The sequence below is a fragment of the Hesperophylax consimilis genome, chromosome 13, assembly GCF_061612785.1.
Source record: "Hesperophylax consimilis isolate HC1 chromosome 13, BYU_Hcon_1.0, whole genome shotgun sequence".
Lineage (NCBI taxonomy): Eukaryota > Metazoa > Arthropoda > Insecta > Trichoptera > Limnephilidae > Hesperophylax > Hesperophylax consimilis.
Genome location: NC_142848.1, coordinates 30,477,918 through 30,491,234, shown reverse-complemented (window position 1 = coordinate 30,491,234; position 13,317 = coordinate 30,477,918). Strand labels below are relative to the sequence as shown.

The 13,317-nt window shown below is 32.6% G+C and overlaps 1 protein-coding gene across 1 annotated transcript; it reads left to right on the top strand.

Moving 5' to 3' along the window:
• Positions 1–819: 819 nt before the first annotated feature.
• On the top strand, positions 820–4,186 carry RNASEK (Ribonuclease kappa). Its single transcript, XM_089638649.1, has 3 exons — positions 820–962; positions 2,391–2,510; positions 2,633–4,186. The coding sequence occupies exons 1-3, from the start codon at positions 894–896 to the stop codon at positions 2,732–2,734; spliced, it is 291 nt and encodes a 96-aa protein (XP_089494775.1). The 5' UTR covers positions 820–893; the 3' UTR covers positions 2,735–4,186.
• Positions 4,187–13,317: the final 9,131 nt, after the last annotated feature.

The following is a 13,317-nucleotide window of genomic DNA, read 5'->3' as shown; positions in this document are numbered from 1 at the left end:
TCTCAGTGCGAAATAGTGCACTTTCTCTTTGACAAATGTTTTCGTTAGGCAATATGTTTGGCTCCAGTGGTGTATTTTCTTTTCCGTGTTCAATAGGAGGCAGTAAGACAGTACTGCCTTGAAACACGCACGGGTTTGCTATGCTAATTATCTTTCTACACTCAGTACTGCTTCCTATTGAACAAAAAGAAATACGCGCTCCAATGTCAATTTCAGATCCACTCACAGTTTGTAATGAGTTAGCCCATCAATAAGCAATCGACATAAACAGAACGCTGCAAGACCCTGCGCAGATAATTAACTTCGCTAAAGTAAGGTCTGCAGCGCAATACAGTGTGTAATTTTTCTGCGCAGGGTCTTACAGCACTTGGTGTTTACCGACCCGTGAGATGACGGACTTAGAGTGAATCCGTATTTATTCCATATTTTGCGAACTCAGATTGAGAAACCGCCTCTACTGTAAACCACATGAGCTATCTAACCTATTTATACGGCTGTTCAAACGTCAATAAAAATTATATAATAACTTTGAACCCGGAGAAATTAATTGTTTTGGTTGTCCTATTTTAGAATGTTGACGTTCATTTGGAAAAATTCTCTAATTCCTTAGTCAAAAATGTTTACTTTCACTCCTTTAAACTAAACCCCTAGGATATTTCACTCGCCATGTTGTTGTTTGATATAATATTTTGTAAAAAAAAATCGTACTAATAACACAATAAGTTAGGAAAAGTAGGCGTTATTGATATTGTAAATGACTAACTAACCCCGGTTTCTCGTCCTACTTGGAACTTTTATCACTCAAGCAACACAGCTAAATCACATGAGTAGGTATTGGGCGGCTGACATTTAGCTTTCATCTTTTGCAGTTTTCACTTAAAAAATAAACGAAAATGAAGATCTGTGGACCTAAACTGTCCCTTTGTGGATTGATTATAAGTGTTTGGGGTATCATCCAACTGGTGAGTACATAATTTCAATAATTGTGCATTTTCTACCCGATTACCAGTGTCTTCCCTTCAATACGTCCTGACTAAAATGATATAATTTCATTATGGATAGTTAGTTTCAAGAGCTACAAATAAATTTTCATCGGCCCTTTTCAAAGCATATCACTTTGATGGGGTTCCTCTGATTTTCTCCTTAAAATCCCTTAGACCCTGAATTTTGGAAGATTTTTGATCCTCGACCTCACTCCTTATGATGACATTATTTGCATCCAATATATTCATGTTTAGTTAAATTAGTTCATGAGAAAAACAGGAACCTTATTGAAAACCTTAATAATACCGAAGACGTTCATTTGACATCTACATAGTGTTATAAAAACATTAGAGCAAGATATGCCCTCATAGAAATTATCAAACCTTGTCTGTGCAATTTGTCTTTCAAAGAATGACAAAAATCCCGAATAATTATAATATTTAACCATGAGAAGGCATTTAGCCCACGGTGAAATTGAATTTAAAAACTGCAGGTTTGATTACCATCTATTGCTAACTCATATTATTACCATACTTAAATTCTATTCGTTAATTATTTGCCTAATCGCCGCACTTTTAGGCACAGATTATGGAAATCACACTTTATTTCAACAATTATTACAAGAGACAACTATTTACATCCACAAAATGGGTTCTTAGTTTGGGTTAATCAAGTAATTAATGCGTATTTAGATTGAAACGAAACTATCGTATATGTCACTCCATAAAAAAAGTCTAAATTGGCGACAAAGGGATCGTTTTATAAGGTAAATTTTTAACTTTGAATAAAAATGGAATTATGATGCTTCTTTTTCCACTTATCCCTACGTTAATTATAGTTTTCTGTAGTAATTGAGTTGAAACGAAGTGTAATTTCCATAATCTGTACCTATTAAAAGTGTGGCAGGGGAAATATTTACCTTCTATTCAAATAAGGGCCTTTTTAGAATAAGACAAACCACAAATTAATAATTGTGACCACTGTGTATGTGTGTACTTTTCAAATTTGAATTATTCACTTTTCCATAAATTTCACATTATAACCTCGGTAAGCCATAACTAAATGATATGTTGCTTAAAAATCTATGATTAACGTGGGCAAATTCATGCTTGTCTGCTTGTCGTTGCTACCCAATATTCTAGGTATTACTCAAGCGTAGCAATATAATATCAAACATACCTTTCGTAGATAATTATCCTCAACTGCTTTAGGGTTTTTTTTAAACTAAATTTTTAATATTTTTTTTAACAGCTGGTTTCTGATTTTGCTGTGGCGATTCTGTGTCGTAGTGATTAGTTTGTAAGATGTAAACATTATTGAAAATGGGAGGCGTTGGAGGTTCTTATTCAAACAACCAATATTTATCTAACAAATTTGATTATATATATTTTTCTTTGCTATTTCAGTTCTTGATGGGCATTTTCTTCTATGTGAGGAGTGTGGCCTTGATGGAAGAGCTCCCTCTTGAACACAGCTACAAAACTCCAGAGGAATTCTACTTAGAAGCAGACAGAGGATATGACCAGGTATGGATGGAGTCATTTGCACAATTATATTTACAAATAATAGCAAAATTGTAAAGATATACATATAACTTTATTGAATGAAATATCTGAAGACATCAACTGACAGAGATAATTTGTTCCAGAACGCCTACAACTGCTGGATCGCAGCGTGTCTTTATATCTTCACCCTCCTCCTATCTGGTCACCAGTTCTACATGAACAGCCGCTCCTCGGTCACAATGTAACCATCCAATCGCCCTACCCGATTTGGCAAACTGTTATAATTCATTATGTATATTTATTAAACATTTATGAACTCAATGCTAAATATAAACATATCTTCTTTGTTTCAAGGCCCCCCTTCCATCATTTGAATCAATTGCATTTGCCAGCTTTTGTCTGCAAAATTATACCGTCTTCTTACTTACGGTACTTAAATAAATACATAGCATGATTGAAACAGAATTTTAATCCGGCGGGTTTTGAAATTTGATGATGGAAAAACAATAAATTCATAAAATATATATTTTAGTCTCTTAACGCATCTCATATACGGTTTATGTATTGCACTAATGTTTAATAGAGTTGGCTTGTATTTCAGTCTGAAACTCTTTGGTCAAGTGCATTTTCTAGAATCCTTAAATATTTATTGTGTATATTCGATTATTAATGACCATTCCATCATTTTGTAAATAAAATTATATATCTTATATGTTGTGTGTATTCCATCGCTTTTATTACAAGTGTTCTCTCTTGTTTCGCACTGGCGTCTTACAGTGACTTACATTGTAACCATATAATGGTTTACATCAAGCAAAACACAGGCCAAATAAACAAGGTTTAAGTTTATGTCTGCGAAAAAACAAAATTCCAATTTTCGTAGAACGAAGCACGTCCAAAGTCACTAGATAGTTACTACACGATTATAGCAATCGGTCATTGGTGAATGTGTGATTTCAAACGACATCAAATGTTTTCTCATCTTCCACAACAATTCTAGAACATTTGTATGAATGCTTTGGTTTTTAAATGTAAATGTAAAGTATTATTGTATGGTAGATATTTTTTTTGCTTAAATTATAGAGTAAGTGTTTTATTATTTTATTAGCGATGAGAGTTCAAACACAAATAACATGTAAAACTCGAGTTAAATCACTCATACTGAGATGAAACAATTATACTTCTATTTTATTACACTCAAATCTAGGGAATAAATTTATTGATTTAACAAAAGTGATACATATGTTTTAACATTAAAATTTAAATTAAAATATCTTGGCACTAGTTTATCAAAATGTTTGTACTAAAATCCTGTAATTGCATTGATTTTATATCAATTGTTTTGATAGCTTGTAAAATTCATTTGATTTTCAGGCAAACTAATACATTAGAAATGTTCTTCCCAAAGTTCTTGATGATCAAAAAAAAAATTGTTGCCATGTGTCATATGTCATAAATTTATTGATTATTAAATTTTTTTTACATAAAAGCACTTTGGATATTTTCAAATGAGTTAGTTTCTGTCGGGAAGCAAAAAAAATTTGTGATTTATTCTGCAATAAATCAACAAGGTTCTCAAAATATTGTATATTATAGGTTTACATAACTGCTTTGTTAAAATTATCAATGACCACATAATGTTTGTGTATTGAATAATGGAATATAGATGAAAAATAAAGTTATTGAAAAAGTGAAAATTGTTTTAAACTAACTAACTACAAGGTGTGCCAATAGCTTTTACACTTATGAAAAATCAAAAAAACACAAAACTACAAGTAGACAAAACAGGAAATTAAAAAATAAAAAAGTGTTGCCATCTAAATAAATAAATACTTGAATCTAGGACCAAGATTTTAAAAAACTATTTGGAACATTGCGCGATGGATGTCGGCTATGACTTGAAGAATATTCATCTTACGATGAATGAAGCCATGAGAATCACATTCTTCGTGCTTCTCCTGTTGCATGGCCATCCTGTTTTTTTCTCATTTTGGGTTGAACCGGTCGCCTAGTACTTTTTGATCCGTGGATTAACTGAATTAACTCTGGGACACTGATTTACAATTGGTAATCGATAATGAACACGAAAAAAGTGACGAAATATCATATTTACAATTTGGGAGGCGGGTTTGGGGACCAACACCACAGGAACCATTGGCAACCTATGCCATAGGTCCAGAGATGTGCAAATTGGGTACCCAAAACCATTTGAAATGCAAAATGGAAATGGGTCAAAACTTTTCCATTTGAAAATGCAAAATGGTTTCTCATTCAAACAATTAAAATAATTATAGAATTTTTGAACAATTTTGTCATTTAATAATGGACATCAATGTAGAACAAAAATATTACATGATGGTAAATCCAAAAACACCACGACTACAGATTATGAAACCACAAAAAAATTGCGCGGGACTAATGTTGCCAACGTAAAAATATAGAAACTGCTATCTAACATTTAAATTACAGCGTCATGGCCCCATGTTCAGTATTTAAATCAGTATTTTTTGTAATGGTATCACTCAATTGCCAGGGCTCCTACCAGGGAGCAACTTGACAAATGTAAATTATCTCTCATAGCGAGGTTGAGGACCGACTGATATTTGGGGCTTATGAAAAAAATATGAGTGGAGATAGTAGGAAGAATGTTGCAAAAAAGCATTTAAAATGGAAAATGCATTGAGAAAAGCATTTAATATGCAAAATGGTTTTTAGAAAAGTATTTAAGGTTAAACGCGACGCTCGTTATATTCTACGTGTTCATAGATGGCGTGATTAATTAATTTGATCAAAATTAACTTTTTGCAAGGTATTGCTTTACAGTATTAAGACAAATTATTTGTTTGCGCCCGCATATACGCAATATGAATTTGAATAAATAGTTTTGTCCACATAAAAACTCAATTCTATCGAGAAAGGCATACGAATACAATATTGGATTGAATCATCAGTACAATATTGTATTTGTATGCCTTTCTCGAAAGAATTAAGTCTTTAAACGAACAAAACTATTGATTCATATTCATATTGCGTATATACGGGCGCAAACAAATGATTTGTCTTAATATTGTAAAGCAATACCTTGCAAAAGCGTATTTAAACAAAATTAATTAATTAACGCCATCTGTGAACACGTAGAATACAACGAGCGTTGCGTTTAACCTTAAAATGCAAAATGGAAAATACCCATTTTGCATTTTGCATTTCCATTTGAAATGGATTTATTTGAAATAAAGCACATCTCTGCATAGGTCACCCCAAGTAGTTCTCCACTTGGTGACTTGGCAGGGGTGTCCGAATTCATCGATTGCGGTACTTTCAGGATGCGCCTGCCCGCCAGCTGCGTAGCGTGCCAGATCGGGAAACTGGTTTGGGGAGACCTTTTGACCTCTCCAACTGGTATATATAATGTAAATACAGGGTGTATCGGCACGTACCCGACAAACTTTAACCAGCTATTCCTTAGCACATTTGGAGTAAAAAATGTTATGGGCAATTTGCTGTTAGGTAACATTTTTTTTTTAATAAAAAATTTACTATTCATATTTTCACCACATGTCACCAATGTTTTATCCTTTGTCAAAGTTTGAAAACCCATCTGGCAATATTTTGTTCGAGTTTCGTTGAATAATGTACGTACGTACCTACGTTGGCGCGCTTTTACAATCACAACGAAATGGCACGGCACCATTCGTCTCATTTTTAACTATTGTTATTTAGTGTGCACGAAAGAGCGAGGACACTTTTTGACACACTTGCTAATAACAGCTGTTGAACACGAGAAACAATGCAAACGACAGTGACGGAGTGTGGATTTTTTATTTGTTTTTTGTTTTTAATGGAAAAAAAATGTTACCGGACAGCAAAGCGCCCATAACATTTTTTACTCCAAATGTGCTGAGGAATAGCTGGTTAAAGTTTGTCGGGTACTTGCCGATACACCCTGTATAATGTACAAAAAAAAAAACAAATCGTTATGTTTGTTAAACTGTTTTACACAGAAAGCGCAACTATGACCCATAAACTCATCCACGGTGAAAAAAATTCCAGAAACCAAGATTTTGCGTGCCGCTTACCACGCTCACATCTTTCGCTCGGTTTTTTCGCAGGAGTTATATCAAAAGTGCAAAAACTAATTGCGCATCCTATATTAAAACATTTTGTCCCCACAATGGCATGTAGAGAGCACGAACTGCAACAAAACTCTATCCTGGCATGCGCTCCTTGCTTCATAAATAATTTTTATTTTTGTGTCACGGGAAGAGAAAGAAACTATGTAGTTGGAAGGACCGGCAGCTCTTTCCACATTCGAGCATTAACTGAAAACAGGTTTTTCTCTCATGTCCGTCGTGTTTCTCACAGGTACACCATCGCGCAGGGAATTAATGCTGCTGGTACCTTCCAACGATCTCCATCAAAATACCGTTATTATTATTCTCATAATCATCTCTATGGCTATTGTGCCATTCAATAGGTTTAGGGGGTACAACCCCCCCCCCCTCCATCTACCTCAGTATTGCTTAGGACAAAAAGAGAATGGTACTCCGTTGCTCCCCCCAAGATCGAACCCCCTCTTGTGATTACGATAGCTATGCCAATGGTATATCTGTGTCTCCTATGTGTCATGTTGTCTTGGGAGATTCCACACTTCTTTCTTCCGGTGACCGGATATCTCATCAAAATGACAATTCAACACACCTACAAAAAGTTATAGAAAGTTATGAAAAGTGACGAAACAAAAACTAGGTTACAAAAGTAACTATAAAACCTAGTTTTTGTTTCATCACTTTTGATGACTCTATATCATTTTTTAAAGGTGTGTTGAACTGTCATTTTGGTGATAGATCATGGAACCCTTTCTTACATATTAAGTTAATAATTTAAATGGTGCTGTTTTTTTTTATGAAAAATCACCTCTGGGACATTGCCAATAAGACTTTATTGTTAAGAAACATGGATGACAAAACTGATAATGAATAGTAGGCATATTGGAACTACATATTTACTAACATAGATAACATTATTTGAGTGTGAAGTTTTACATACCCGTATCTAACAATCATAGTATGTAATCTTTGATAATATTTATGTGATTCACAATTAACCGTATGCAGACAACACAAAAGTCAACTTATATGTTTTTTCTACACTTCTGTTTACTTATTATAAAAGCACATCCTATTCAATATCCTATTTATTGTGATATATTGACATACGATTGATAGATGGCTCCGGTATCTGAATTAGCAGGCGGTTGGAATAATATGAACCCTGATCCGAGGTTTTTTTTTTTTTTTTTTTTTTTTCTTCTTAGGTTTGTCAACAGTGATTCATATCAAAGCTCTCGAAATTCAATTACATTAATTAAACTTGGTTGATTATCACTAATTACAGACAAACACAACATTGATGAACACAACACTATAAGTAAATAATAATGTACATGTAGGTATGCACCTACATGCATACATGTATACACAAATACATACACTTACATATACATTTCATAACAGCAACATTAATTATTTTATAGATCAACACGATAGATAGCTTTAAGTCTTGTTTACGTTTGATTTGAAGGTGGCCAGTGATGACATTGACAAATCAATGGGATGATTTTTATATGTCTCATTAAAATAACGGCACATTCTTGGTAAAGGTGAGTCATACCCCAGCTTAGTTTTATATTTTTTAATATGTAACGGAATATAATGTATGAGTCGGGACCCAATTCTAGGAACGTTGAACATAATTTGATAGAGTAAAAAAGGGCAGTTTATTAGAGCATTAAAAAACTGCCCTTTTTTACTCTATCAAATTATGTTCAAGTTCCTAGAATTCGTTCCTAGAGGTTCTCACCTTATTTATTATCCTATTCTTCTCGACAGCTAACGCCATCTATAAGATAATTTCATAAACTAGTGCCATCTATGGTTAAGCTCATACACTAATATCAAGGATATAATGAATATTTTTGAAGAATGGTTGATGAAAACTTTTCAAAAGTGACATCTATTGTTATATATAAAAAGTTTCAATAGTTTCCCTGCTACATTGAAGAAGCGTTTATTTTTAAGACTTCCATTCGCTATCTGCCGCAAGATGGCGGTAGTGATACTATCAATATAATAAACGTCAGAAACGTCAAACCAAAATGGTGGCACGAAAACATTGATCTTCTGTAAATTGGTGCAAAATATAAATTTCTGAAACGAAATCGTGTTTTTCTGTTTATACAACCGTGGTGGTATTAAGGGTGTTTATAAACAAGTCAATTATCTATTTTTGGCTATACCTTCAGTTAACCTAAGACCAAATCTGTGAAAGTCTTTAAATAAAAGTGAATGTTGTTTATATTTACTTGCGAGCAAAGTAAATAACTTTACTTACTTTGGTGTCAAATTAATTAACCTAACGTAACAAAGTGTCACAATTTTGTCTGTGGTGAGTACCAGATTGAGTATTTGATTTTATATTGCATATTTATAATAAGATGTGGTCATATTATGCCGGAGGTTAAGTTCGCCATGCTTAGGTACGCAATGTCAGTGAAAGCTTTTGGGTGTAGCAAAGCTCCTCGAGTCTTGCGTACATATAAAACCGTGGTATTGCGACCAACAAACTTGGAAAAAAATTATAAACCTCAGTTTAGTTAGCGAAATTATTTTCTTTGGAATAATAAACTTATATTTTAATGCTTAATTTTATTGTTATAAATATTAATAAATTTAATACGTAAATTTTTTGGGTATGTCAATAATAATGCCGAAATCACTCGTTTTTCTAATACCAACAAATTAATCTTGACAACACCCTTAAACAGTGTAGTCTTACGTAAATCTTTATAAAATGGGGAGAAATCACAAAAACACGCACTTTGTAAATTTATATATTCTTTTATAGAAGTCAGGAACGACATGACACGATCAAGTGAATCACATACTTGAGTCGGGTCATGTCTTTTATACGATATTAAGAGTCAGAATACAGAAAAGTATGTATGAGATACTATATAAATGTGAATAAAGCAAGGATTGTGTTTCAAAACAGAGTTGTGTGAAGGTATATCCTCCCTGCCTGCACATGCGAAAAATGGCGTAATGGTTAGTTATATATTATGATTGTTATAGTTAATTAGTTTAAAATAAATAAATTACAAAAGAATATTTCGTAATTTCCTTCCCAATAAGAACGAAGAATCGAGGGATTTTTAAAATTACATCATGGACAAAATCTTATATGAATTAATAGATAAATGTAAAAAAAGCACAAAAATGCTTAAATATTACGCACTACGTCGTGTAATATTTTAAATTGAGCCGCTTTTAATAACAACCCTTACGTAGATGGCGATAAGGTTTAAATTCACGCTTAAAACCATCCGCCTGTTTTGATTTATGCAAGAAAAAAACATGACCAAAAAGTGCCTTTTATTTTATTTTGTGGATGTTCAGGCATAAATATTTATTTTTTTTTGGATCATTTTATAAATAACTTAATTTTCCACATTATACAATAAAATCATAACCGGAAATGGATTCGTAAGTAGAAGATTTTGAACTTTAAAGCAGTTTTCATAGGCTTTATACATTATTTTTTTCTGGGCTTATAAAAAGACTTATCTAAAAAATATTCTATTATTTCAAAGGCCAAGATGTATTCTACTCGCAGTATTTAATTAAAGCATCTGAAACATTTCTAGGCGACCAAATTTTCAAACTAAAAATACATGATTTTGTATTACTACGTATGGCATCGCCTTAAAGAATGTTTCTTTTTTTGTACAGGAAAATCGTTTCAAAAAGGACACATTTGAATTTATTTTTTGTGCACACCGAATAGTATCAAAGTTTCAAAAAAGTTTTTCTAACTAGTTTGCAGCATCCACCACATTCCCATTTTACCCCACAAATGCTCAGTGATAATGGGTGCGTAGCGAAGTTTATCAATTCCGTTTAAATTTAGACACGATTCAATTCGAAAATGTTATTTTATGATTTATTTGTTTGTTTCGCTCTTCAGCTGTCCATCTGAAATATTGAAGTCAGGAATTTTACCAGCCGCAGCGTTTAATTTGTGCGTGTTTTATATGTTGCTCCATTGCTGACTGAATTCACAAGCCGGAACGTTATGAACTATAGATTTAACGGGCCGGACCAAAACCTCCTAGACCACAAGACCGGGACACTCATTCAAAGCAGCCTCCTAACTTGTACAGGATTTTACAAAAAAATTGTTTTAATATATTTTTTTCAATTTATACTCATTTATTAAAACTTAAAATATGATCATATTTTTCATAGCAATTTGTATAATAATATAAGAAATTTTCAAATTAAACATATATTTTATCGTTGTAATGACTATGTACTACAACTAAACAGGGTGTCCGGGTAAAGCGCACAATCTTCTGGAAGCGATTCTACATGATTGGTAGAAGTAAAAAAGATAAATAACTTTTTAAGAGATTCCGTTATTTGTCCACAGAAGAATATTATTTTTTCCACACAAACAATTCAACTTTTGTACCAAAAAACTACCTTAAAACGTTAAAATTAAAAAAAAAAGTTTGTTTGTGTTTTTTACTTCCCGAAGTTGGTGCACTTAACCCCCGAACACCCTGTATAGTTGTAGTACATATCCTTTTTTAATGTTTTATTTTATTTTGTTATAAAAAATACATTTTTTATATGTAGCATAAATCTTTATAAACATTTAAACTATAGCATTTAGGTATAACCCACGAAAAGCTGCAAGGCTTTTAGTTTCTTTAACATCCGTCATATCTCTAATCCTTTAAAATAGAGATTATTTTGAGTTCTCGATAAATTTGTTTTTGGAAGTCTAAAATCTCCACAGCTTCTCGTGGGGTAGCCATGTATTTCGAAATTAAAATTCATTTATTTCGGGAGCATTTTATTTTTGCTTAAATATAAATATTAAGGTTTTGTAAATTATAAACATTTTATCTACACTTAAAAATCCCAACGACAGCGACATTCGAAATTAGTAAAGTTTTTCCCCTGCGTCAGTCGAATTTTACAAAGTTCCTACTTATTGGTATGTTGTAGTTAAAATCTGTAGTAACATTTACCGTTTTCGCAATTTTCGTTAATAAAACGTTTTGGCTGTTATTTTTACATCCATAATTTTTTACTTCAAGTGGGGTGCCCCAAGGTTCCCACCTAGGACCAATTCTTTTCCTACTATTTATTAATGACATTTCACTAATTTTCGATAATATTCACTTTCTTCTATTCGCCGACGATCTAAAGATGTTTAAATCGATCGGTAATTCTTCTGATTGTTTAACTCTACAAATGAACTTAAATAAACTTTATGAATGGTGCATCATAAACAAATTACATCTTAATATCAACAAATGCCAAACGATCAGTTTCCATAGATCTAAAACCCCTTTATTATTCGACTACTCAATTAACAATGCCAATCTAAAAAGAGTTTTTGAATTCAATGACCTTGGAGTTATCTTTGACTCCAAATTACGCTTCTTGAATCACATTAATAGCATTACCAGTAAGGGATTACAAATGCTTGGATTTATTATCAGAATCGTTAAAGACTTTAATAACATAAAAACTATAAAATTACTATACACGTCTCTGGTTAGAAGCCAGGTTGAATACAATGCAACCATTTGGTGTCCTCATTTCAACTCTCATTGTTTACAAATTGAAAAAATTCAAAATAAATTCTTACGTTTTATTAATTTCAAAATTGGTTTTCCTATTATTGAAATCAATTAGGTCAATTTACGCAGTAAACTTAACTTATCGAAATTATCTGAAAGACGAAAAATATTTGATCTCCTTTTATTATATAAAATTGTTCATTCAAGGTTAGACTGCCCTGACACTATAAACTTGCTATCTTTACATATACCTCCAAAATATACTAGACGGAATATTTTATTCTACAACAATAACTTCGCTACGAATTCTGTGTTAGAAAGAATACATAGGTTGGGCAATTAACTAAGTGATGTCGCTGACATATTTATTTAAACTTCAGTACATTTAAAGCCAAATTAGTCCACCACTTTTTAAATGTAAATAATGTATGAGAAATCATTATATTTTATTTCGATTTTCTATTGTTTGTTTTATATTGTTGTTAAAATGAAATTCGTAATTTTGATGTACTTAAAAGCCCAATAGGGTGTCAATAAATAAATAAATAATATATATTCTTATCCAAAGTTTATATTTGAAATGTATAAAAAAATCGGCTACGCAAATAGGTTGCCATGTTCAAGGAGTATGTGTAAATAAAATTAATTACGCAGAAGATATGGTTCTTCTATAGCACCGTCACTTAGCGCACTGAAACTACTCCAAATATGTGAAGATTTTGCAAAAAACATAACCTTGTATATAATACGTCCAAATCAATAGTTATGGTTTTCAAATGCAAAAACGAAAACATGCTAACACCTTCAGTATGGCTAGATGGAAGGAAAATGGGTGTTCGTCGTAGCGTCAAATACCTGGGACACATTATCACAGACGACCTGAAAGACATCGAGGATATGGAAAGGGAAAGAAGAGCGATATCCGTTAGAGCAGGTATGCTGTCAAGGCGTTTTCACTTTTGCAGTACAAACGTCAAAAAGATACTTTTCAACGCATTTTGCACTTCGTTGTACACGTCAGAACTGTGGGTGGATTACACTGCATCCCAATGGCATAAGCTAAAAGTCGCTTACAATATTGCTTATCGACAACTATTCCGCCTACCGAGATACTGCAGCGCCAATCAAGTAACAAAATCATCTCTTCCATGGTTGACTGGATGGAGTCCCATCTGA

Excerpts from the sequence above, each read along its gene's own strand:
- RNASEK (XM_089638649.1), top strand. The coding sequence starts at position 894 with ATGAAGATCTGTGGACCTAAACTGTCCCTTTGTGGATTGATTATAAGT. Across the intron at positions 963-2,390 it reads TTTGGGGTATCATCCAACTG|TTCTTGATGGGCATTTTCTT; the intron begins GTGAGTACATAA and ends TTGCTATTTCAG. Across the intron at positions 2,511-2,632 it reads CAGACAGAGGATATGACCAG|AACGCCTACAACTGCTGGAT; the intron begins GTATGGATGGAG and ends AATTTGTTCCAG.